The sequence below is a fragment of the Pungitius pungitius genome, chromosome 8 (genome assembly GCF_949316345.1).
Source record: "Pungitius pungitius chromosome 8, fPunPun2.1, whole genome shotgun sequence".
Lineage (NCBI taxonomy): Eukaryota > Metazoa > Chordata > Actinopteri > Perciformes > Gasterosteidae > Pungitius > Pungitius pungitius.
This window is the reverse complement of record NC_084907.1, coordinates 6,210,052-6,236,820: the sequence shown is the minus strand read 5'-3', so window position 1 is coordinate 6,236,820 and position 26,769 is coordinate 6,210,052. Positions and strand designations below refer to the sequence as shown.

Genomic DNA, 26,769 nt, shown 5'->3' with positions numbered 1-26,769 from the left:
ACCGGAATCATGGAACCTGGGAGACAGAATGGGAGGGAAACGGGGCTCAGATTTCAGCCCGGCGGGGGGTAAGGGGCCGGACTGATATTTGGGAATAAACGAAGATTCATTGAAGGCAACGGGGACATAAAACTACAGCGTCTGGCCCCAAGCGGTCGGTGCTGACTTTGAGCTGCAGGTCCGGGTCCCTGCCGCTGGATTCCCTCTTTGCTGTTTTTTTTTTGTTTTTTTTGAGGGGGGGGGAATGTCGAAGGGTTCTTTTTTATAACTGGGGACACACACACTAAATACCGAGAGAAGCTCCGATATTTTGGCACTTTCATTTCTCCCTCGCGGGGCCCTTGGTGTCTAATATTTAGACATGTTCAGCTTTATGGATTCCAGGACTGTACTGCTACTTGTAGCAACCCACGTTTGTCTATTAGCCGTTGTAAGATGTCAAGAAGACGACCGTAAGTGATCGTTTTATTTCTCTCGAACTGTTATAATGAAGAAAAGCTGAAGTTGTCATAAGGTGCCCTCTTTTTTTGCAACAGGTTTATCTAAAAGCGTGGCGCCTGAGCTTTTAATGGTTTAGCGCTGGTTTTTCGGGCATGGAGCGATTTGGGTTTTTTATTCCCTGGCACCTTTTACGCACTGAAGTTCGTGACTGTTTGGATACTCTGTTGCATGTGAAATGATTGACGATACACGTGGACCTTCTGTCTGCCAAGTGCGCTGATCGTACTGTACCTGCACACGGCTCACATGGATCACATTAACAGATTCGTGGACGTGCGTAAAAGTTATGCAATGGATGGAGAGATGTGGCAAGCTTCCTTCAAATGAGGCGCACAAAGCTGGAGACGTTCTGTAGCTTCTGTGGAGTTATTTTGCATTTATCTTATGTCCTTGTTATAGTAGGTGTACATTGTCATTGAAGTCCACACTCTGTAATCATAAATATTCAGATTTGAGTCCTCCAGTGGAGATAAAGAGACGTACCCAACCCAACCTTTTATTTTATTGGTTAAGCTGTCAGACACCTGTGGGTGCGTTTTTTCTGCAGATTCACTTAAAGAGCGAGAGGGGGAAGGGATGGGCGAAAAGTGAAAGGTGGTCGGGCTCAAGGGCCTTTGGTGAAAAGTGTTCACATTCCATCGCTGTCACAGTGCATTCAGGCGAATCCCGTCTTGTTGGGGCAGATGGGTGGAATAATCAGTCAAAGTTCCCTAAAAATAGTTTCTCTATTAGGAATATAACTATCTCCAGTTGTTTGTATAAAACTGAAATGGAATAGTGCCTCATATCTATTGATTTTAGTATCGTCAAGGGATATCAATACGTGAAGGTACGCCAGCTGATTGGAGCCAGGAATAATGTTCCATGTGATTTTGAGATTTCCATCTGCGTAAAAGATTATGTGTCACGTAAACTCTGACAGTCAGGCCAGGGAGAAGCCGAGCCAAGGTTCAAGAGATAGGTGATTGGAAAAAATATACGGAATTTTTAGAACAATGCAAAGGTGTATTTTCCAAGAGGAAAAAAGGGGGAAAACAGGGAATGGAATTAACCTCTCCGGTTACACTTTCATAGTTATATGGTTGCTTAGATTTAATGGCCTTTTTTCCTTAGCATAAACTGGAGGTAGAAATGTATCTGAAGTGGTAAAGAGGCCTTATTGCGACCTCTGCACAGAAGGCTCAATTTGCCCAGAGTCCCTGGGGTGGGGGCGTAGAGGCTGATGACTGAGTGCCTCATGGAGGTGACAAGCCCATGAAGCAAATCAGGTGAGAGAGAGAGAGAGAGTAGATTGAAGGCCTGAAGGTTACTTAATATTGTGAAAACAGATTTGATTCTACTGTCCTCAAAGTACACCTGGGTTAACTTTACTCCCCTGGAAAACAGCATGGCTGCCAACACATGGGAGAGAAGACTTGCAAATGATCCTCAGTGATGAAAAGCCTGCTTTCTCTCTACTCTCCAGTGTACAGAGGAGCCGTTGTCTCAGAATATCAGTAGAATCTTTCATATTTCAGAACCAATGAAAGGACAGGTGCATTCCAGGCGTTTAAAAGTAAAACTTAAACCTGGAAGGTATGTGTATGAAAGATTACCATCTTTTTGCTCTCTGGCTTGTTTGCATTGGCATGTGACACAGCTACGGCTTGCAGATGGGGTTTAAAGTGTGCCCCGTGTTTGTACAAGGCGATAGTTTGTGAATTGCCCACTCTGTCCCTTTCCAGAAAGACCTCATTCATTGCTGCTGAGGTCCATCAGGTCACCTAGACTGAAGCAGTGCTCAAAGATAAATATAGCTACTATACTTGCTCCCTCTCCTCTCACACTCTAGGCAGTCTGAACCCGAGGCTCTTATTTTGGTGGGTCGGCCGCTTTCACCAATCACAGCGTTTCTTTCAGCAGCTGTTTGGTCTTCTGTTAACTTTTTAGGAAGCCGTCAGACTGGAAAAACATCAGAGATATGGCCAATTACTGAGTTGACTCTAACAGTTCCTTGAGTGGTGCGATTTAGAGCAACTACAGTACCTGTATTGAAACATGCCAAGGCCCGTCACGTGCAGTTCTGTTTTCTTTGCCAAGCTGTGGTCTGAAAAATCCAAACATGTTTCATGTACTGAATGCAAAGTCTGTTTAGGGTGTCTGCCACGGTGCGAGCTCGCCCTGTGTTTAACTTGTGGAGGAATAAAGACGCATGGTATCGAGATCCTTTGAAGTTATTGGAGGTTTTCTGCAGGTCTTTCTCAGCTGTGATTCTGTGATGTTACACTGCCACCCAGTGACTGCTGGAGAGCTCACTCGTGTGCAAATTCAATTACTTGGGTCACTGTTGACTATTGATAAATGGAATGGTTTATGTTGCAACGATTAGTCAATCAATTGATTATTCATTCAAAGATTAATAATATAGCCCCTTTTTTTAAACTATTCATTGGTTAAGTCATTTATAATCAAAGGCGGCAAACATTTGCTGATCCAAACCTCTCAAATGTGAAGATTTGATGCTTATACACTGAAAATCATTGGGTTTTGAAATGTTAAATGACTTGAATATATCTCATTGAGCTGTGAGATATTTAAAAGGCATTTTTCAGTATATACTCGACAAAAGGATTAGACGATTAAGAAGAAGATAGAAATAATGAAAACAATTGTTTGCTGAAGCAGAAGATTTGTGATGTTGAAATGGTGTTTATATAATCTACATTTTTAAATATTATTCATTACTAAAGGTATAGGTATAGGTAGATGTTCACAGATCAAGCTCAAATTCAATTCCTTTTTAGAAGAATATGTTTTGGGATTACTTTTTCATTTCATTTTTATTTTCACATATTCACACTTGAAGGTACCTGCTGATGCACTGCATATGTGTTTAACACCTAAACAAAACGTTTTTTACTTTGCTTCAAATCTTTAAAACATCTTATGACCCAAAGTAAATGCGCTAGTTGTTGTTTATGAGTAACACATTGCAGTGACCGTTCATCACTCCTGATGCATAACCTACCCCCCCACCATCTACCCGCCTTGACCTCTGTGTGTCCCTCTCTATGACCTCACACACAGAGGAGGATGCTAAAAGCTGCACACAAGATGGAGATCGTTATAGCGACAACGACGTGTGGAAACCAGAGCCTTGCCGCATCTGTGTGTGTGACACTGGAACCGTCCTCTGTGATCAGATCCTCTGCACGGAGCTAAAAGACTGCTCCAAACCCGAAATCCCATTCGGAGAGTGTTGCCCCATCTGCGCATCTGACCTGTCTCCACCCATTGGTTGTAATTTATTTATCTCACACCTCTCATAAATAAATTACATCTAGAAGATCATGCTGTTTATTCTGGGGAGAAGAAGACACGTGGGCGATTTGGTATTAGTCAAAGGTTGGCCATTAACTATTTCACAATGAATGGATTGAATCAGGCCAATGGTATATTTCAACCTTTGATTTGAATACAGTGTTTTATCCCCAAAGCAAACAAATGATGAAAAGTAAAAGGACAACAGTGACACATCTGACCAGATTTCACTTAAAAGCTACCTTAATGTAATTTTTCCACAGCTGGTTCACCTTGGCCACATCTTGTTTGAATACTCTCTCCTTCACAGAGTATCATGAAAACATGTGGGAGTCATTAAGGAAATACCTCAGTCAGGCAGACGCGGCCTCGCATTTCTTCTCTATATCCTCTCTGAGGATTTCTGCAGATTTGATGGCAAGAAAAAGTGTGACACTCTGCTGAGACTCCTGGAAGGAGCTATTTACCACATTTAGAATTGCCATTTTCTCTCCATTAACAAGGTCAGCTTTGGAAATACAAACACGGCGAGTTGGCGAGCATACGTGAAATCGGATGTGTCACTGTTTGCAATGCATGCATGTTGATAAATAGGCTTTATAGCACGCTTATCTTTCATTCAAGGCAAAACAAAGTGCTCAGTAGGAAATATGTAACACTTTCAGCAGCATTTTTTGGTTACAACTATACTTCAAAATAAGCCTGGCTATTAAACCTCAATACTTTGTTCATTCAGTGGCATTGAACGTCTTCACAATCTTGTTTACATATTTTGTAAATTGGTTAAAATCAACATTTTGATGATTTTAGTTCATATGATGGAGGCAGATGTCTGGTACCACTACATGAATTCACTTTAGTGGAGTATGATTCTTTTGATGTAAATAGGGTTTAGTAGAAAACCATTCTCATCAGTACCCAGACTTAAAAAATCGGCTAACTCAAACTAATTGATATCGTTTGTTAACCATCCTGATTCGATTTGCTTTGTAAAGTGAAAAACCAAAATCCAGTGATGGCCTCCATCAGAATGAATTGTCTGAAATGGCTCATCGCAGTTCTTTTGCTTCCTACCATTCTCTTTTAGCTGCAGCTGTTTTCCTTCTGCTTCGACCTGTTAAGATGGTGATTCTACCAACACTTTTGCAATCCCGATGGGCTGTTGGGGGGGGGCCACAAATGTCGTTTGGCGGTAGTCGTTATTGTTGTTAAATTCAAGAAAGCACTATATGCTATCAGCACGTCTAGACTTTCGAGGCTTTTGTGTGACCTTCACAGAGTGTTTCTGTCATGCCAATCACTAACTGTGCTCTGTTTCCTTCCCACTGACCCACTTGACCACTTAACAGGATCACCTGGAGCTAAGGTGAGACTCTGAATTTAGATATGCGTGTGTGCTGTGATGCTGTTATTTATGTGTGTGTGTGTTTGTCTGCTTGCATAAGGAAGCTGTCCAGCACCTGCAATTAAATCAGTTTCTATCCTAGACTCACATCAGAGCCGCAGGACTTCCCTGTAGTTTACGGATTTAGATGATACTTTGATGTGAAACAGCTTTGCCAGATGGATAATAGTTATTTCCTCCTGAACACTGTGTGCCATATTTATGTGTCTGATGACCCCGCAGGGGGTACTTATTTTTCTAAATGTTGCCGATAGGAAACCGGGTTCTTTCAATTTCCCATTTGCTTATCTTATTCTCTCTGGTTTGCAAGATATTTGTGAGAACAGTCAGATCAATGAAAACTAATGTTTGCAGATATATTCATAATTGTAATTGCTGTTTTTATGCTTCATTTTCTGAACATCAGGGTCAGAAAGGTGAACCCGGAGACATTACCGATGTAAGTTGACAACACGCAGCGATATACAATTGTTTTAAATACCTGTCAGTGTTACACTATAGAAATGTCACTAAATGATTATTAAAACTGATGCCTAATGGAAGTGTTCAGCATTTTACTGTGAATCTTGATTATATCATTTTCTGTTGGGTAGTTTAATCCAAACCAATTCAAGTTACTAAATAAAGTAATGATTTTTTCAAATAATGAGTTCTAAAAGCTGTCAAATAAATATTTTGGTAATAGAAAGATTCATCTAGAGCTTAAATGTACTTGAGTCGAAGAATGAACTAGTTTGAAATGGAAAAACCTAAAAGTTGTACTTGAGTAAATTAACTAATTTTCATTCCATCACTGCTGGTAGCATATTATGTCTGGTAGTGGATTTGGGTAAAAATAGTTGCCTTAAGTATTAATACCACCAGCCAAAGAAAGAAAACAGGTTGAGTCAAAGAGAGGCAGGTCGGTTTCCAGGAAGACAGCCAAGCACAATAAGGCCTCCATACATTCCTCCATAAGGTTCCCCAAATGCCAGCAGAGTAAAAGAGTCAAATTGCTGCTGCTGCAGTTGCTCTGCACCTGGAAAAGCTTTACCCCTCTGGAGGGGGCAGACGTTGATGGCGGGAAATAAGAAGCCATTGTTTATTGTATGTATCTCATTGCCTGAAGAGGTTAGCAATTAACCAGCTCGTACTGATGGAAGAAAGATAATGTTTCCCAAATACATCTGGTGGGTGTAAGCTCATGAAGTGGTCCTATTCTGTATTCAGCGTGTGCACTGCAACAGGCAAAGGCACATGCAGATTTGGAATTTTTTTTACATATTTGCTTTTCTCTTCTTTTTTTTCTGACCAGGTTGTAGGACCGAGAGGACCAAGTGGCCCAATGGTACGCACCAATTATTTTACGCCTATACCCTTTTCCTTTAAAAGTGTTAGCAATTTCTTTAGAGAATTCAAAATATAAAGAGAGAGGATGTCAAGTGCCCATGACAGGAAATCAGATCTGACATAACAGCAGCCCAGTTCACAGCTGTTTCCTCAGCTCACATGACCACGAGACCAACACCTTGGGTGACCAGCTACCTTACTGTCTCTCGTTCCCCAGGGCCCACCAGGAGAGCAAGGACCCCGTGGATTGAGAGGAGACAAGGGAGAGAAGGTCAGTTTAAAAAAAAAAGTTCAACCCCCCCCCGTCTTGTAATTTTCACACCAGAAAAAAATGAAACCACAAACGGCTGTTTTGAGTACAGCATGTCCCTTTGAATCTGGAAGCTTCAGGTCTTTAGGAGTGAGGGGGTTGGGGGGGGCGGATGTGGCATCTGCTGCAGCTCGCAGGTTCGCAGAATGAAAGCCTTTCATTGAGCAGCTCAGTCTAACTGCTCATGAGTCGTTTGCATGGGGCTGCTGGCGTCAGAAATTGTGTAACTAATGTTGGCCTCATTAGGGACTCATGTAAATATCGGCTTCTGTCTGAGGCCTCCAGTCAGTCAGTGTGTGACATCAACATGGCTTTGATCATTGCATCACTTGGATGTGAAAGTGGCTGCAGGCCTTGTGTCTTGTACTCGTCTCGTTTATGCAGATTTGAGCACAAACTAAGTTTGAGTTTTGGCCAGCAGAGGTTAAGCAGCCTGTTGGGTGTTGAGCACATTCTTTGCTCAGGATCCCCTTGCAGGGTAATATGTCAAAACATGCACAGACCTATGCCAAGTAGTCGGGTAAATCAGCTCCGTGCCGTACATGAAACCTCTAGGTCTTGACAGTGGGATTATTAACACTCTATTTTGGTACCTTTTAAGTATCCGACTTGGTTCATTTAAAAAATGCAAACACTTTGTTTGCCAAAAGCCGGTCATGTCTATTCGAGTTTACTCACGATGACCATCAGGGCTATTGGGAGAAGTGTGAGAACTGAGCTTCAGGCTTTCGTCAGCGGTTTCTTCTAAGAGTAGTTGACTGGTGTGCTGTGACATGATTTATCCAAAGTGCTATTCGGTTCAAATATTGGCACACAGGCTTTGAAATGAATCAATAGATACTTGTACTGATTATTATTTAACCCTTTCCTGTTCTCGTGTGTAGCTTAGTATTTGACTTGGTGTGTTTATTGTAATACGATTACCACCATTAAACTGGATTGTTTTTACTCAGTGATATAACTTACATTTACATGTCATGTACATTTTGAGTTCACAAAAATCAGATTGCATATGGAAAACTTAATTGAGCTTAATTGAGGAGGGCTGAAATCATCAGCTATTTTCATAATTTTTTTGTTGCTGTTTCTCATTTCAAAATGTAAAATTTTCAGGGAAGCCTTGGCCCCCGCGGCAGAGATGGTGAGCCTGGCACCCCCGGGAACCCCGGCCCCCCCGGACCCCCCGGACCCAATGGACCCCCTGGCCTTGGCGGAGTAAGTATCCATACAAAAAAAGGGGCGGGTTGGCATTTACTGCAGACATAGGGTCTGACTGGTGGAACACTGATGCGATGTCGGGAATGGGGTTCACTTTGAATGACAGCGTGCACTAAGCAGAGAGCAAGAGAGAGTGCAGGAAAGCAATCCATGAGCGCAAAAGATGTGGCAAATCGCTTGCGGGGGGGAGGGGGAGGGAGGGGGGGCCGAAAGACAACAGAGAGAATGGATCGAATACCTCTCATTCTCTGTTGGAGAAAAGGAGGCAGGAGGTGGATCTATGGTGGGAGGGCAAGTTGGAGGGGGCAGGAGGCAGTATGGTAGAAAGGGAAAGGAGCTTTTTGGTGGCGGGGGGGAGGGGGGTGGGACAAGGGGACCCTTTGTGAACAAGAGAGATGAATACTGTTCACATGCCCTCTGTCTCTCCTTCGCGTAATACTCTCCGCTCCTCACATTCCATTTAAAGCGGATCCCCTCCCTTCTTCCTTCCTTTTTTTGTTGGCCTTCCATATATCCTATATATACTAGATGCTACTACTACTAATACTCTGCATCCAGTGTGGCCTTAAAGGCTTACATTTTTTAAATAAAATGCACATCGACAACCTATCATTTCCTTTCTTATTTTGCTTTTTCAGAACTTTGCTGCTCAGATGGCTGGTGGTTTTGACGAGAAAGCTGGCGGCGCTCAGATGGGCGTGATGCAAGGACCAATGGTGAGAGAGCGAGGATGGCACCTGCTACACCGCCCATCTTGTTGTTTGTTTGTTTGTTTGTTTTTACGGTCTTTTGCTTATGAATCTACCTGGATGCTACAATCTTGGGAGACATCGAAGAGTGTTTCCACCTCAAGATCCAAGTTAAAACTTTTACATTCGCGGAGGATCAGAAAAAACTTCCTTCCATAATCCAGAGAATCTTCACTGTAGCTATCAAACAACTAAATGGACATCATCACCATCATCATCATCATCATCATTGTCTTCTCCTGGAGAGGAGATCCCCATGCAGGATATTAAATCATCAACAATCAAGGAAAGAAGTTTCAAGAAAACCATCAGAGATTTGCAGCACGGTCCACGTTTTTTCCCCTCCATCGATAATGGTTCAGCTCCAAAATGTTGGAGAAAAAAACACAAAATCCCGGATCCCGATGGAAAATAAACACCTCACGTGGAGTTTAGAGGAGTCGTTTATATGAATTGAGGAAACAGCCCTTGATCATCATTTTGATCTCAAGGCCACTAAACAGCCCTGCTGCTGGGCCATGGCAGCTTGCCCGAGACGGAGCACACTGCTGGGAGCTGTTTCGGTTCAGAGAGCCACGGAGCAGAGACTCAGCCCGCCAGAGGTTTGGGAAGCCAAGTAGGGAGGGGTTGGGAGGGGGGCGGGCGGGGTATCAGATCCCAACAGCTAGCAGCAGTCTGTGTTGCTTCACTCCTACTGACTGTCCTTCTTCCACATGTCTGATGTGAGCTGCCATAATTCTGGGTCTTTTTGAAGCCAGTCCACATTCCCTTTGGCGTTCGAGAGGATGGGGGGGGCAGTGAAAGAACAGACTGTATTAATGTTATATCACAAATCAGCTTCGTGAGCCCTTATGCACACATAGCAAGCACCCAGACAACTCGAACACGTTCAAGAGTCCAGCAGATGCAAAGCGCCTTTGATTTGTTTCTACTCGCTGGTCAAAGGCTTCTCACACTGAAAGGTGACTTTCATTGGTTTCGGAGGACCACTGTGACATTTTCTCTGGCTTAAATCCTTGATTATTCCTTGAACAGTTGATTTTCATTGCGTGTGTGTGTGTGTGTGTGTGTTTGTGTGTGTGGAAGGTTAAAGGGCAGAGAGAGAGAGAGCAAAATCATGGATATCTACCTCATCGCCTCCACAGAATGTGATTTTCTCTTAGGTTTTAATGCCTAAAATGTAACATTTCCCAAAGCTCTGTTTGATGCTGTTTTACATTCAATGTCATGTGTGAGAAGTCCTGTAGAGTTCAAACACTCCTGTGGAGCGCTACAAATGGTGACCTTTGAACTATAGAAACACACCACTATAGCGACAGGTGGGAAAGAGAGCTGAGAGAAGGAGGGGTCGTTGACAATAAAAAAGAGAAAGAGATGGAGAGGGAGAGAACGTCCAAATGCGGCCTGGGGAATTTCAAACGATTTATGGATTTGACAAGGAGAGCCGTCAAGTGTTGTGTAGCTTCAGGGCGAAGCAGCTAATGCTATCTCCATAGCTTCTTACAGAACAAGGCAAATAAAACTTGGCTGCGCTCAAAATTGCAATTGAAAATAAATAATGAATGTACACTATTTTTTTCTATCTTTGTGCAGTTCTGCAGCACGTGATTAAATGTCGTTGGCCTGATGTTTTGTCCTTTGCCTCTTTTCTCTCCCTCAGGGCCCGATGGGTCCCAGAGGACCACCCGGCCCCAGCGGATCACCTGTAAGTACCTCCAGACGCAGACAACACACAAGGCCGCCCCCGCGCACCTGCAGACTAGATCCATTGAACCGATCTCATAACAGCAATGATAGACGCCACGTCGTCTACCTTTTCCCAGAGTGCATTCAGTCACAGTAATGACCCACGAAGCCACCACTTCGATGGAGATAAATGTTTACACGCAGCCCTGTGCACACGGAGAATACTTAAGTCTCACAGCTGCAGACTGAGGGGCTTTTTACTTTACACCTGACAATTTGCATTTCACAGCCTACTGGGCTTACACCTCGGCCTCATTCTGCTCCGGCCCGCATCGAACTCTACCCGAAGCCCTTCAAGCTTTCCCAAGATGAAGATATTATGTTGTAGGCAATGCCATCTGACGTGCCTCAACGCGTTGGTTTAATCACTCCCACAACCCACATTTTGGCAGAGATGTTCTCCATGGACACCTTTGACCGCTGTTAGACTTTCCCGAAAGAGATGACGTGACATTTTCAGCGTAGGAGTGTAATTCAGAGGAACTGCAGATTGACAATGTAGACAAACAGGCACAAAGATACAGCCTACACAACTCTAAAAAAGAGGTTTTTGATCATTGTTTGTGTAGTTTTACTCTGTACTGCTGCACGAACTATGAACTATGAACTATATATTGACTCAATTTTGAATCATGTAATTAGACTAACTTTTCCTTTCTAACTGTAAGCTAAGTTATAAAATTCAATCAATCAACAAAAAAAAACAATTTACCATATAAACCAATTCATTTTTGCAACTACCCTTCCTTAGTTTCTACTTTTTAATAATTGATCATCAATTAATTTATTGGTGTATACAAATTTGAGTAATTCCCTGTAACTTCTTTGATTAAAAGTTACATAAATATGTATTTCAATTGTCAAAAGAGTTGGTGATACATTTCCTGTCCACCTGCTAAATGATGAATAGATCTCGTAGGTTTACAGTCATGTGTTTTTCTCCTCAGAAGCTTCATATCCAGTTTTACTCTCATTAAACAGCCTCTCTCTTCTCTCTGTTTCACAGGGCCCACAAGGTTTCCAAGGCAACCCAGGAGAGGCTGGAGAGCCTGGACAGTCTGTAAGTATCCTACAGAGCAACAATCATTTTAGTCCTTGTTCTGCTTGTTCTATAGAAAGCCATTAAACCTCCTCTCCTTCTTTTTATCTTTGTCTTTTCTTCATGTGGAAACTTCAGTCACTGCTACTGTCACCACAGCTGAATTACAGTTCCATAAAGTCTCCACACACGTACTAACCTTTCATTGCTCACCGCTTACATCGATATCCTCCTCTTTTTGACCGGCCAGCTCCTTCATTTTCAACATTAACAACGCTTCAGTCGACGCCTGCAATGTTCATGTCTCGAACCCAAGTCTGGCCTTCAGCAGACCTGCAGATTCCCTTCATCTTAGCCCTGTAAATAACTCCTCTAAGACAGAAGAATATTCACCTTTTTACTTAGTTTTAATATTCTGTTCATCCTAATATCCCACTTTTAGTTTTTGCTGCCCCGACTCTTCCCTCAATGAGTCGCAGCGTCCACCCTCACCTGTCAGTCCCGGTTTGCTCGCTATGTGGACAACTCCGGCCGAGTCCCCCTACTGCTGTGTTAATCTGCTCCTGTGGAGTTCAGATGTGCAGCCTCTGTGTTGTGATCGTTATGTGTGATTAAAATCAAGCTTCCTTCCAGGAAATGACCTGACAGCAGCACACGGGTCACACACACACACGTGTTTGTGAGGACCAGAGATCCTTTTAGCTTTGGAGATTTTGAAAGAGTCTGCACCTTCGGTCTAACTTTGTCCCATGAATCCTGCTAATTCTGCTCTCATTAAGAATTACTACCGTGTCATTATTGTCCAGGAACGTCAATACAAACAAAAACTCATCATTTCTCATCGATTCTCATTAATCAGAAAAAACCTACGTCATTGAAATTCAGATCGGCAAGATAATTTCAAGTTGTTCATGGTTAATAGAGGTAAACACGTTACTAATAAAGAGCAACTCTGGGCCGTTTGTAATGGGAGAGAAAGCCCGAGTTGTCGGTACATGCCAAGAATTATGATTCTGAACTATGTGATAATGCCCTCTGTTGGTTATGAATGCGAACTTGTGTCTCACCTTTACTCCTTTTCTCTCTACTAATAGGGCCCGATGGGTCCCCGTGGCCCCCCTGGACCTTCTGGAAAACCTGGAGATGATGTAAGTGTTTGTCCCAACTTTATACAACTGGAAATATATAACCAACAAGCAGGAACTCTGACGAGGCTGATAGATAGTGAAGCTTATTCAGTGGATTTCCTAGTCCTCATCATTTGCAGTACATGTACTCTGTCCTTGTTTGACCTAAAATATGCTCTCGTGGCCTCTTCTGACCCTCCTACTGAAATACTATGTCATGTTTATTATAGTGTAGATGAATTAGTTCTTATTTACCTAACCTTTGACAAATAATCTTAATTTGTATCTGATGTTATTTTCAACATGTACAACCACAGAAAGTACCTGATTGAAGAATATTGTACATTCATTGTTTAATTCAAAAATCAAAATTCCATGGACGTTGCAACTATGACAGCACTACGAGACATAACCATCAATGGCATACATTTAGGATTTTGAAATATTAATAAAATTATTATATTTATCAGACTGAGTCTGTATCAATCAAAATATGAGTGGCTATATTATAAGTTCCTACATTTGTTCAATATACATTTTTACCTGACACTGTAAACATCATGAATGTAATTCCTACTTTTAGCCAGATGGTGGCGGCAGATATGACATCAAATTGCCTCCACTAGGAGCGCTCTTTCTCAACATCACATCAACTAAATTCAATATTACAGCACCATATTATACTTCTTGCATGGAATTCATGAATGCCCATTTTTACATGACTTTTGTTCTCTGTTTCTGTCTCAGGGTGAGGCTGGCAAGCCTGGTAAACCAGGCGACCGTGGACCTTCTGGACCTCAGGTGAGTCAATCAATCCAACTTTATTTCAGACTCTGTCCAGATGAGACGAGAGAATACATCTTATTCATTGATTATTCCATAAAGCAGCTCTCCTCTCGCTAAAACGTACCTTAATCTTGGATCACTGTGTATGCACATGTCATTTTTAGAGTTGATATCTGCAAATGACTCATTATCGAATATTTTAAGCTTCATCTTTTTGCCCTCTCATGCAAAGGTAGGCACACGTTAGCTTAACCAATGTCACTCCAGCAAAACAAAGTGCGAGATTTCTTTTGAAAGGCCCTCTTATACACATGCCAGATAAGCCCCCTCGCAGCCAAGTTAGTGTTACCTTTTATTTACATTATTTTCATCGCTTGTTTCCCCCACCTTTATTCCACAAACAACTGTCCTACTTCGCCTCTGATGGGTTAGTAAAAGTTATTATGTGGGAAGATGCAAGAATAATGATTTCAACTCAGATGTTTTCTAGGGATCTCAAATATAATTCAAATGTCATGTAAAATGTAATTTTTTTAAAGAATTTATGGATAAAACTAAATTACAGGTATTTGGGGGATTCAAATTCTATGACACCTGCATTAACAAAAACATTTTTTTTAAATGGAACTTGATATTGAAGAGGATGCTCTGATGTTCGTTGATCTCCTGCATCATCTCTCCTGTTGCGTCTCAGGGGGCTCGTGGATTCCCAGGGACTCCTGGCCTGCCGGGCATCAAGGGGCACAGAGTGAGTGCGTCCGGAGAGTATTCGTGATTCTAAGGACGCTGTTGTGGTTGTCGATTGTTTGCCTGATTGTCTCCGTGCTCTTTAATCGCAGGGTTATCCAGGTCTTGATGGTTCAAAGGGAGAGACTGGATCTCTTGGCTCCAAGGTGAGACCTCATTCTTTGCGTCTTTTCTTTTAGCGTATACACATTATACCAGAATGTATAATATAACGTATAATCTGGTTCATTATGGTGCGCAATGTCCCTGCAAAATAAATACATAATCAGTAACAATTGCCATTACATTATATTTAACTGATTTGCTGTAAAATATGCTTCTTTTATTTATTAAACTCTTACAAACAGCCAAACATTTGTTCCTCTCTTTAGGGAGAGTCCGGTGCTCCCGGAGAGAACGGCGCTCCCGGGCCCATGGTGTGTAACTATGGACATCTCAAACGCAACATGTGAAAACTAAACACAAATATGTACACATCCTTTTATAATGTTGAATTGCTCAAAGTTATCCTCTGCTCTCCCTCACCTGCACAGGGACCCCGGGGTTTGCCTGGTGAGAGAGGACGTCCGGGATCCAGTGGAGTCGCTGTGAGTTTTAAATCAAACCTCTCATAATTAATAAACCGGATGGATTAGAAGCAATAAATGAATGAAAAAAAACTATATACCAATAATATATTGTTTATTTCAGGGAGCACGCGGAAATGATGGCTTGCCAGGACCTGCTGGACCCCCAGTAAGTGTCATTTCTAGTCTCATTCAATACTTTTACTGTGTATCAATTCCATCCCTTTCCACAGTGTAACATCAGTCTCTCTACCTTCACACCTGCATTTGTCAGTTATTAATAGCTGAGCTAACAGACCGTCTCCCCCCCCCCCACTCTGTAGGGCCCCGTTGGTCCCTCTGGAGCTCCAGGCTTCCCTGGCTCTCCTGGTTCAAAGGTAAGACAAATTAAAGTTGCATTACAAATAACCCCATTTCCTCCTCATCTTCCCCTTTGTTGCGTTACTCTGCCAGACTTTAAGACTTAAAGTTAATATCTGTGAAAATGGAGGCCGCCGCTCAGGGAGGATTTTGTGGGGACAAGTTGAAATGCTTCAGTGAAACCTGAGACAGCAGCTCTGCATTGAAAAGTGCTTTAAGCCTCCATCTGTGTGGAAAATTAGAGGGGAGGGGGTTTTAAAATGTGATTTTCCCCCTCTCTCCCTGTCTCTGTCTATTTCTTCTTTTCTATCTGCTTTGCATCTGATTTATCCCTCCGGTACGGCAGACAGGCTGGTGGTTTGCGTTCCTCAAGCCCCTTGATAGTTTGGGATTCTTTTTAATGAATTACAAATGCAGGATCTCTTTACAAAATCCAGGAGGTTCCCAAGAAGTTACCAAGGCAATCTAGGTTCAAAATGTGAAACTGTGTGTGTGTGTGTCTCGTCTCAACTCAACACTTTGTTTGTCTGCAGAGGGAATCTGAAAACCTGTGTTTGTGGTTTATGCGGTTAGAAATCTCACATTAAGGTATTGTGTTGTAAATGTAGCCTTGTTTTAGTCTTCTCTGCGTATCACAAGAAAGGATTTGTAGTTAATAAGAACTCAAAACTAACACAATAAAAAGCTGGCTGGATAAAGCCAAATTCTTGACTGAGTAGTCTGAAAATATCCAACGCAAATTACCTTTAGCCAGTTGAGCCCTGGTTGTTTTATAAAAGCCGAGCCATCGCCTCCAAAGGGTTGACGGAAACTGTCTCACTTCCTTCCTTTGTCCTCTCTTTCACCGTAGTTTAAAAGCAAATGTTATAAATGTTACACACTATATCACCGTTTACTCAAACACTGTATTATGCTATTGAGTTATTGGTTGCTTTTTAGACAATGCTGCAGCCACTTGCACACCGCAGTTTCATACAGAATCCACCTGGATTTTAACATCCAGACACTAGCAAATTGTTTTCAGTTATATACCATTAATGCAAAAGTGTTGACAGAATGATTAGGTGAATAGTGTACAGAGTTAATATATTTCATGTTCATGCACTGGCCTCATGAGATGGACCTCAATCCATAAACAGGTCAAGAGCAATATGTTGTGCTGAAAATGTGACAATACGTATCAGTTAAAGGTTTGATACAATACACAAAGCATAGAATAGCACAATGTAGAAGTACAACAAAGTGTTCTCTTATTCATGCTATTTAAACTCCTCTGACTCTGCACAGTTACAGCTAATGTCAAAAGTATAGTATCAAAAGTATACCTATATATATACCTATAAGTATTTCTTTCTCACATATTTAGAATTGGGTGTGTTTTTTTATTATTTCTGTTTCTGTTTTACAACTTAAATTTTACACTCTTTCACTATTTCACTTGAATTACACATTTGCATCACCTTGTGTATTTACCTTTAGGGTTGCGTACATGTTCCTTAATAACCATCCCTTTATTAGTGTTTGAGATCATTTTATTTGATACATTACACAGTTTGTCATTTTGGTATTTGACTTTTCTTTAATTGCCTTGTTATATGCACTTAAACTTTCTGGGATCATTGCTAACGTGTTCATTTTTCGCATTTCCTCTCTTTTGCTAACCAGGGGGAGGCTGGTCCTACTGGTGCTCGTGGTCCTGAGGGTGCTCAGGGACCCCGTGGAGAGTCTGGGACTCCCGGATCATCCGGACCGTCTGGTGCTTCTGTGAGTGATGTGAAAAGAACGTAGTGCATTAACTGTAGCTTCACTAAAGACTAAACCTCAATGTATTTTGTTTGTCTGCAGGCAATGGATATTAAGGACAAGACATTTTGACATTGATCAGACTAAACACCATGAGAACAATTGCTGTTATGATTATTGCATTGCATTCACTTCCTTTTCTTTAAATCCACAGGGAAACCCTGGTACTGATGGTATCCCGGGATCCAAAGGATCAGCTGTAAGTATAAAACTAATGAACTATTTCAAACTAACTACCACTTACATTTTTTAACTCTCTAAGCGCTGTTGATGTTCTTTCATAAAATAAATCAGATAAAGACTACACATTTCCTTTTAAAGTCACTTAAAATCTGTGTGGATGAGTTGTACACTACATCGCGTAGTTGGCTGACGTCACGTCGCGTACTCTTTAGGGTGCTCCTGGTATTGCTGGTGCTCCTGGTTTCCCTGGACCTCGTGGACCTCCCGGGCCTCAGGGAGCAACTGGACCTCTCGGGCCCAAAGGAACATCTGTATGTACTCAGTGCAGTTTTCAGTATGATATGTACAATGTACACATTGCTGCAAATTTCAAATATGTATAAAATAGCACTGAAAAATACTTTTTTCCGTCTTCCTCTCTGTTTAGGGAGACCCGGGTATCCCAGGCTTCAAGGGAGAGGCTGGACCTAAAGGAGAATTTGTGAGTTTTCTTTACCTGGACCTGTACTCAATACCTGATTGTTCCCAAACAAAACCAATCCAAACATTGATATCTAGTGCGGGGCAGTAGATCCATCCATCACACCCAGCCACACGATTAAGATCAAGTATTTGAAATAAACAAGTAACATAAAGAAAAAGTAATGTGCTGTTTCCTTACATTAAGGCTTCCTGTCTGCCTGTAATAACATGGTCCGTTGCGGATGTGATTTTCAGGGACCGGTTGGTATGCAGGGAATTACTGGCCCACAAGGAGAGGAAGGCAAGAGAGGACCACGGGGGGAGGCTGGTGCAGCTGGACCACTTGGGCCTCCTGGAGAGAGAGTGAGTACCATCTAAATAGTTGAAAGCTTTTTATTTTCTAAGGTAAATAATCATTTATATTATGTATAGCCAGTGTTGCTTGGCAACAATGTGAGAATTTGTAGATTAGAGGTTGTGAAATAGTTACCAATGGCTCAACATACCCAGATTATGGCTCTATTTGATAAAAGTTTTGTACCATAACATTGAAATTAAAGTTTTTTCACTGTATCAGCAATGAATTGCGTAGGTCTGTATAACACAAATAATATACATTGAAATAATAATTTCAATGAAAAATAACATTTAGATTAAATGAATCATTATTTTGTTGGCCTCCATTTAGGAAATTGTTTAAGGACACAAATGTGATTGAGTGATTGAAACATTGCTCTGATAGTATAACCCTGACTCTAGTTCTGTTTTTTCTGTCTAGGGAACCCCTGGTAACCGCGGTTTCCCTGGTCAAGACGGTCTTGCTGGTCCCAAGGTGAACATAACCAGTTACACTCATTCCTGATATATCTCATTATTACTGCTGTTGAAACCGATGTAATCGCTCTATAGAAAAGAACATGGATGCATGGATGCATCTAGAGGAGACAGGTAAAATCTGTGAAACGGACCATTAGCAAACTCCCTCCGGTGCATTTTCATTAAAGTTTGTCCAATATTCTCATTGTTTTTTTCTATAAAAATATAACCCTTATTGTAGCCTTCATGCTGCTTAAGAACCACATCGCCATGAAGTGTGATTCTATTCACTCAGTAACCTTCAAATAAAACCATAGAGAACATTAGGATTCCACTGTTATAGTCCTGTAGAACTCTGTAGAGTCATCAAAACCAGTAAATACGTCCTAGATTGCCTACAAGTCTTGGCATTTTCACCACTTTCAAGAGAGCAGAGTGGTCGCCCTTTGTCCTTCTAATTGGCACATTACTGTAGGCAAATGAAAATGACTTCCACACATCTTTAACAGATACACAAGAGGTCTGCACAAGACCAATCCGCCAATGTAAAATCAACTGGCAAAATTTCCCGAAAACTAAATCTACCCACCTTAAGGGAGCATCACAAGCAGCAATGACAAAAACACAAACTAAACAACCAAAGACAACGTAGTAAATGTCTAGTATCAGTTGCCAACAGGCAGCAATTAAGGATATATAAGGATATTGCACATAATAGATGAAATACCGGGTTGACAAAATGTGGCCGAATTGTGTGCAGAAAAGACATGATTAAATGTAATTTAGGTATTTCTCAGAAAGCTTGAAATATTGATATGATACAAATCTGATTTTGATAATAAAGTGTAAGCTATAAAGAATAATATTGTAATCTTTTTCTGAAAATGTTGATTTTCCCCACATTAAATTTCACCCATGTTAAGAAACAAGAAAAAAGTTACCATAGGAGTGATCAGAAACTGGCTTTCAGATGCATCATGCAAAACATTGTGTGCAGCATACGGGCCGACGTGTGCACACAACGCCCCCTTTTAGCCACAAGGTGGCAGCATAGCTCTGAGCGCCGTCATGCTCTCGTGACCTACATCTCCCAAATCCCCAAACACAGCTTTTCATTTGCCATTATCTTGCCCCCACACTTTCGTTTATACCAAAATGAATCCGTCGGACTGTAATCGTCTCATCTCCAGCAGGTCAATAAAACTCCTTCAGTCTTTTAAGGGGGAAACATATTTCTCCTGGGCTTTTAGCGTTAAAGTGATTGATCGAGTGACCAACTTTTGGTTTGATTCCCTTCCTCACGTCCCTTTCTCTCTCTCTCTCTCTCTCATATCCCAGGGAGCCCCTGGTGAGCGTGGCCCCTCTGGTGCAAGTGGTCCCAAGGGTGCCAACGGTGACCCTGGTCGTCCCGGAGAGGCTGGTCTGCTTGGTGCCCGAGTAAGAACCCCACATAAGGATGTTGATGATCTGCATAAATGTGTTTTCAAACATACAGAAATAACTAAAGAATCAGTGACTGCAATACAATTACTGATCCGTAGTTGATATTTAGCTGAAGATCTGCTAGTCATAACTTGTTGCTGAACACATCGCTGCTGTTCTGTGAAAGAAAAGTATCCCCAGTTGATGCTTTGAGACAAAGCATATTTGAGATGTGTGTTCACGATGTAAATTTATTACGTTATAGACATTTGTCAACCACATCTTTACCGAACATAGATCCTTTCCTGCTATATTCTTATTTTCAATCTGATATATTGCGCCTTTGAAGAGTAAGGCAATTGTACGTCCTTAAAATCCAAAGACTTAGAAGTAGATTACAGACGAAGAGTCTTAAATAAATCATCAGATTTATTGCAATGACGCGGAGATATCCTCCTTTTCATATTCACACATTTTTCTTGCTTGTCAAACCTGGCACATTCATTATCCACAATGCCATTTGGCCGCTGTGAGGTGTGAGGTTAGTGTTATCTAACGTAGCCTTGAGCGCGCAAACCTCAAGCAGAGATGAGGAGCGGGCTGCAAAGGTCTGATAAACGTACTTCTTTACACTCACCTCAAGATTATTTTCATTTTCAAACTTGCAGTCTTAAGAAACTGCCGCAGTATCTCCCCCCGAGACCAGTAAACGGACTGAATTGGTAGAATGTCCCTTCAACAAGATAAAATCTCTAACTGATAACATTCAGGCACCAATGGTTTCCACCAGACAGCACGGTCATGTGTGGAAAAGAACTGTAGTGAACGGACGCCATTAATACCAGTTACCTTAAATACACTCATTCATTGTTCACATTTCCATCAGTAGGCGTTGAACTGCTGCCTGATGCACACAGAGCCAATCAGAGGTGTAAATTCCGTTTCCCACAGTGCCATATGTTCCCACCTTCCTTTAGCATGTGCCTGCTCAGGAGGGGGGGGGGGTCTGATGACTCATGTGGAATTTCGTCTGTGTCTGTTTTTCTCTGACAGGGCCTGACCGGACGCCCCGGAGACGCTGGTCCTCAAGGCAAAGTCGGACCTTCTGTAGGTGCACGTTTGTTGTGATTTGGATGTGGTTTCATTGTAAACCAATAGGAACGATCACAGCCCACACAGCATTATGTTTTTCTTTTTCTTTTAATATGACATTTAAAAATTAGATACAGGTCTCAAATAAATATGTTCTTCTGACGCAATGACGATGGCCGGAGACGTATCCACCCTTTATCTTGTGTTTCAATTAAGCTCAACGTTTTTATAGTGACTCTAATGTTCATCATTCCTTCACTGTCTGTAAAGCCTTGCAAAGGAAACAGAAGGAAATCATCTTAACTAATCGATTAGCCCCCGGTTGTCTGTGTAGGTGATGCCTTCATACATCCTACAGTCTCACACCACATTTTTTGGGGAACTTGATTATGATTATGATTTAGGGATTATTTTACCTTTAATTCCTTTATTGTCAGGCTTCCATATTTTACCACTGTGGGGTTTATTTACTTAGTTATTTAGAAACAATAAAAATTAAAATAAATGTAGTAACCCTCTGCGTATCCCAAGGTCATACCGTACCAAAGTTCACCTCCCCACTCCACATCCCCAGTCTAAATCCCAGTGTGATTGGATTTTCCTCACTCTCAGACTCACAGACTGCTTTTTACTCCTCAGCATCAGGACCACATGATTGCTTATACTATATATAGTGCCCGATGATATCATTTCTAGTGCTTAAATGCGTTCTGTAAATAGATGATAACTTGACTTTGCTTGAACAGGGAGGCTCTGGTGAGGACGGTCGCCCGGGACCCCCGGGCCCTCAGGGAGCCCGTGGGCAGCCGGGTGTCATGGGATTCCCCGGACCAAAGGGAGCAACTGTGAGTCATTCTGTGAACACTTGAAATTGTGAATGCGTGAATAAGATGAAGGTGTAAGCTACATATGAGAAATGCTCACCTGTTTCACACCAATAACACGTGTTTTGTTGTCTTGGTTGAATTATTTCATTTGTCCTTTGTGAAAATAAGTCCCCAAATCAAGAAGAGCAACTCTGCATGCCCAACAACACCTGCAGTGCGGTGTAACAGTTTCATACTCTCCTCTCACAATAGATGCAGAACGGAGTAAATTTCTGTCAGTAACCCCTGCATTTTGTTTCTTTTGTGATGAAGGGTGAACCTGGCAAGTCTGGAGAGAAAGGTCTGGGTGGCGCTCCTGGTCTGAGGGTAAGATGTTCACCTTTTCTGCTTCCCGAAAGGATTTGACTAAATTGACAAAATATTCCGTTCATGTGTAAATGTTCATTATTGTGAATCATCACAACACAAAACATGGCTCGTTTTGGAATATACAACTAAAAGCCAACATTATTTAACACCTAGAAAAAGAGAAGTAGCTGCTTTGTTACAGCCATCAGAAGTCTTTTAATAGCACCACCTTTGGCTTCACTGTGGATATCTATTCACAACCACCTTGCATGCGTCCCCCCCCCCCCCCCTCATTCATCCCTCTCTTCGATCCTCTCCTCAGGGTCTGCCTGGCAAAGATGGAGAAACCGGCCCGTCTGGACCCCCCGGCCCTGCTGTACGTATCTCCATAACACCCACTCCCACTCCATGTAGAGTCAACACTGAAATGTTCCCACCGTCCCAAAACATCGACGTTGAATCGGGTTTATGATAGAAGTTGATTGTGGTTCTGGATTGCGAATGTTTAGGGCCCGGCTGGAGAGCGAGGAGAGCAAGGACAGCCCGGTCCCTCGGGATTCCAGGTAAGACTATCTGCTTAAATCTTTGACTGGATATGCTCTGTAAAAGTTAGTGTATGAATGAAGCTGTTTCGGTTAAAATAATAAAAATTACTAATAAATATTCCGTCCTACCCTGTTAATTTCTTCATTTCTGGGTTTCTCTCCTTTGCTTAGGGTCTTCCTGGACCTCCTGGCCCCCCTGGTGAGGGAGGCAAGCCTGGAGACCAGGTGATTGACGGGGGGAGTTTCCGGGGAAATTAAGCTCAATTTTTAAAACTAGAGTGAACGTATTAGACAAAAGTATTAGCAGTAGTACTTCAGTTGGCATCAGTTCCTCTTTCCAAGCATAGTTTGTCATGTCCTGATCCTGCATGTGTTTTCTTTAAACTCCTCCTTTTCTCCTGCAAGGGTGTCCCTGGAGAAGGAGGAGCGGCTGGTGCTACTGGACCCAGAGTAAGTTGACAGTTCCTATTTAACCTTGCCGCTGCGTCCACTGATTGAATGTCAGAAATGACGCTGATTGTCCTCGCGTTGCCGTTTAGGGTGAGCGCGGTTTCCCCGGAGAGCGAGGAGCTGCCGGCTCTCAGGGTCTACAGGGACCCCGAGGCCTGCCTGGAACTCCTGGAACTGACGGACCCAAGGTGAGCCCGAGCGGAGACAGATTTCACATCGTTAGCGAGAACTCACACTCACTGGCAAACAGTCGGGTGTGTACTTGCTCCTCAAATGCAGCATCAGCAACACATGACGTGATTAAACAGTAATAACCTCAGGTGCTCTGTTCATTCCGTGTTTTTACCCCCCCCCCCCCAAAATGTGTTTACGTGACTTTGCAAGGTGCCCAGATCCGGATACATCTTGCCAATGGCAATTGATGGAACCTCTGAGGGATGAACTGAATCCAAGGGTTTGAGATTTGGAAGAAGAGGCGTGGCTAAATAGGACCATAAAATATCACCATAAGCCAAGTGAGACAAAGAGGTGGCCTCAAAGTCCTGAAAAGGGGGGGGGGGGAAGTAAGCCATAATAACTGACATCTTTCTGTTTTAGAAAGAAATACACCTTCTCCACATTTTTAAACCGGTAGTTCTGTGTATTTAGTCAATTTCTGATAAGTCTTCAGCGAATTCCGGTCTCTGCAGTAAGTCGTCACAGCTGCACAGTGAATGTAGGGGAGCAGCTCCATGATGGACTGTTATCTGGTCAGACTTTAATCTCGGTTCACAGGTTTTATTTCCTTGAGAGGATGAGGATTATATGGCTGAGGTGTGGATGTCCATGGGAGGGGGGGAGAGGGGGGGGAATAGTAGTAAATCCCTGAAGCTCGGATTCTGAGAATAATAAAGATGGACTTGTTGCAAGAAACCGATTATAAACTCACCCCCTAAAATAAAAAATACAGTTTGAACGTATTCGCCCCCAACATGGAGACTTTATGCTTCCAGGGGTTAAAACTTGAGGACTGTGTGTGTAGAGAGAAACCGCTGCTGATAAGCAGCTCGTGACCAGGACTCGGCCTCCCTGGAGCCACTTACGGAAATAATTAAGTCTGCATTTCCCCCCGTTATCTCGGCTTTGATGTGTGGAATAGAACATGTGTTGTGATAAAACTTATTCTACTTGAATTACGGAATGAAATGTCAAATGATAAGGAGCATTTGGTAATAGAGGTTTATCTTTGTTTAGTAATATTTTAAATAATTAGTTGATTGTTTTGTTGTATACTTTAGTTAATTATGTTTGGTCAGCAAGGTAGGAAACGTTTAAGTCAATCCAGGTAATAATCATTTATATTATTTATAGCCAGTGTTGCTTGGCAACAATAAGAGAATTTGTAGATTAGAGGTTGTGAAATAGTTACCAATCGCTCAGCATTCCCAGATTATGGCTCTATTTGATAAAGTTTTGTACCATAACATTGAAATTAGGTTTGTTATTGTTTAAATAATTAGTTGATTGTTTTGTTGCATACTATACGTTAATTATGTTTGGTCAGCAAGGTAGGAAATGTTTAAATCAATCCAGGAACTAAATGGCCTGCGTTAGGTAAATAATATGACTTTCGGCTATTTTTTATTCTTTCAGTCCTCAGGAAGCCTTGAACAGAAAATGCTTAAACAGATGGCCACTTTTATTATGTCTTCTCACTCTGCCACAGCACTGATTTAGTGTTTCTGACTCATGTTCCAAAACAGTATGAATCTAAAGGACCTTTTTCTGCTTTTTCTCCTCTTCATCTATTTCTGCCACATAATAGGGAGCCATTGGACCGGGTGGTGCTGGTGGAGCTCAGGGACCCCCTGGCCTGCAGGGTATGCCCGGAGAAAGGGGAGGTGCTGGCGTTCCTGGACCCAAGGGAGACAGAGTAAGCCACCGTTTTACAAAAGTGATACTGGCATAATATATTAGTACAATTATTCATATCAATAAAATAATTTGAAATAATATTATTTCTAATCATTATATATATATTTCTTATTTTCAAGTTGCAATTTGCATTGCCTATGCAAGGTGACTTAATGTGTTTGTATTTACACAGGGTGACCTCGGAGAGAAAGGACCTGAAGGTGCTTCTGGCAAAGATGGTGGAAGAGTGAGTCCTGTCATTGTGATCGTCGATAATTTGTCAGCGTGCCAGTATTTCCACTCATTACTTACTTCCTTTTTAATCTGAAATTAAATCTTAAATCTTTTAAGGCTGGTATCAAAACAAAAACTTAATTCTCATGCAAAATTTTCTCTTAACCTGCTGCTTCCTGTCACAGGGTCTCACTGGTCCCATCGGTCCTCCTGGTCCTGGTGGTCCCAATGGCGAGAAGGTGTTTATTATCTACTTTTAATTATTACATAGTTATTGGCAGTTTATCACTATAATATCTTTTATCAAACATTGCTTTGAGTTCAATTTAAATGTCTAGGTGTATATCAGGTGTGTTGCTGATGCTGCTATGTTTCCTTACTTAGGGTGAATCTGGTCCTGCTGGTCCTTCTGGAGCTCCTGGTACTCGCGGAACTCCTGTGAGTGTCACTAAACATCATTGAATACTAGTTTTTCTCTATATAAATTAATAGGTATACAAACATTGTTGTTTATTTTCAAGGTTTCAACAGATTTATCAAATTTGCTGCCTGAAATATTCTCTTAGCGTATGTTTCCGCTCTTCCTTCATATTTCAGGGGGACAGAGGAGAGACTGGACCTCCTGGGCCTGCTGGATTTGCTGGACCTCCTGTAAGTAACAATAGTAACACTGACCAACCCTTAGCTCTGCAGAGGTCTCCAGAGCATGACTACAGGTTCATGAGCTCAATGCTCTCTTGTAGATGCAGATGTAAGATGTAAATATGGTCAAAGAACACTTTCTGTTTACATCCAGTTCAATTAAATTAAAATTACTAGAAATATTACACAAGATAAGTCGATTACACAATGTTAGTTAGTGAAATATTAAGGCCACAATTTTCAACTCTTCCAACATTGATGGCAAAACATATTTAATTAACGTATATTTACAATTATGAGTTTTTATTATTAATAATATTATTATGTTATTTCTTCCATCAAATGTCACAATGTCTCACTTTTTAGGATGTATGTTTGCATCTGAGAATTAAAGTGTAAAGTATAGATGATTCAATTCATTAATTAGTATATCAATTTTACTTTTGTTTTTCCAATGAATACTTTCACACAGCAGACTTTTTACAGAGTGAGGTTGACTTTTTTTGGCCTATCACATCCCAAATAAAGACATCCACAGCGTGGAACAGACATAGGCAATACTTTCATTTTTCATTTTAAAACATCACGTAGAATCGTTGTCAAAACCGCTGCAGCAATCTTCTTAACTCCTTGACGAGGCAGGGCATACCCGGTCCAATCCCTCCGTTAATCCCTTTCACAATAAAAGTCAAACTGTCAAATGCAGTTAATACAATCTGTAACCATTAACCAGAGGGAACTGAAACCCGGCCTGAGATCAAATTCAATCAAATATCATACAGTAGCTTTGGTTATGCAACACTTCTCCTCAGAAAGATTGCCAGATGGTGCTCTGGATCAATGAGGCAAATAATTAAGCAATTTTATAT

The 26,769-nt window shown here is 41.7% G+C and overlaps 1 protein-coding gene across 2 annotated transcripts in view; it reads left to right on the top strand.

Moving 5' to 3' along the window:
- The window catches only part of col2a1b (collagen, type II, alpha 1b), a 34,729-nt gene continuing 7,960 nt past the window's right edge, over positions 1-26,769 (top strand). The window contains exons 1-38 of one of the 2 annotated variants that reach the window (XM_037490836.2): positions 1-452; positions 3,568-3,777; positions 5,151-5,167; positions 5,613-5,645; positions 6,501-6,533; positions 6,753-6,806; positions 7,959-8,060; positions 8,702-8,779; positions 10,473-10,517; positions 11,565-11,618; positions 12,692-12,745; positions 13,472-13,525; positions 14,205-14,258; positions 14,350-14,403; positions 14,629-14,673; positions 14,791-14,844; positions 14,948-14,992; positions 15,147-15,200; positions 16,849-16,947; positions 17,141-17,185; positions 17,382-17,480; positions 17,597-17,650; positions 17,887-17,994; positions 18,410-18,463; positions 19,786-19,884; positions 20,923-20,976; positions 21,708-21,806; positions 22,101-22,154; positions 22,459-22,512; positions 22,646-22,699; positions 22,853-22,906; positions 23,087-23,131; positions 23,221-23,319; positions 24,936-25,043; positions 25,218-25,271; positions 25,444-25,497; positions 25,643-25,696; positions 25,856-25,909. In XM_037490836.2, the coding sequence (XP_037346733.1) occupies positions 362-452; positions 3,568-3,777; positions 5,151-5,167; positions 5,613-5,645; positions 6,501-6,533; positions 6,753-6,806; positions 7,959-8,060; positions 8,702-8,779; positions 10,473-10,517; positions 11,565-11,618; positions 12,692-12,745; positions 13,472-13,525; positions 14,205-14,258; positions 14,350-14,403; positions 14,629-14,673; positions 14,791-14,844; positions 14,948-14,992; positions 15,147-15,200; positions 16,849-16,947; positions 17,141-17,185; positions 17,382-17,480; positions 17,597-17,650; positions 17,887-17,994; positions 18,410-18,463; positions 19,786-19,884; positions 20,923-20,976; positions 21,708-21,806; positions 22,101-22,154; positions 22,459-22,512; positions 22,646-22,699; positions 22,853-22,906; positions 23,087-23,131; positions 23,221-23,319; positions 24,936-25,043; positions 25,218-25,271; positions 25,444-25,497; positions 25,643-25,696; positions 25,856-25,909 (2,526 nt within the window). In that variant the 5' untranslated portion in view covers positions 1-361. The remainder of the gene's footprint in view (positions 453-3,567; positions 3,778-5,150; positions 5,168-5,612; positions 5,646-6,500; positions 6,534-6,752; positions 6,807-7,958; positions 8,061-8,701; positions 8,780-10,472; positions 10,518-11,564; positions 11,619-12,691; positions 12,746-13,471; positions 13,526-14,204; positions 14,259-14,349; positions 14,404-14,628; positions 14,674-14,790; positions 14,845-14,947; positions 14,993-15,146; positions 15,201-16,848; positions 16,948-17,140; positions 17,186-17,381; positions 17,481-17,596; positions 17,651-17,886; positions 17,995-18,409; positions 18,464-19,785; positions 19,885-20,922; positions 20,977-21,707; positions 21,807-22,100; positions 22,155-22,458; positions 22,513-22,645; positions 22,700-22,852; positions 22,907-23,086; positions 23,132-23,220; positions 23,320-24,935; positions 25,044-25,217; positions 25,272-25,443; positions 25,498-25,642; positions 25,697-25,855; positions 25,910-26,769) is intronic. The other variant, XM_062564013.1, reaches the window with a different exon arrangement.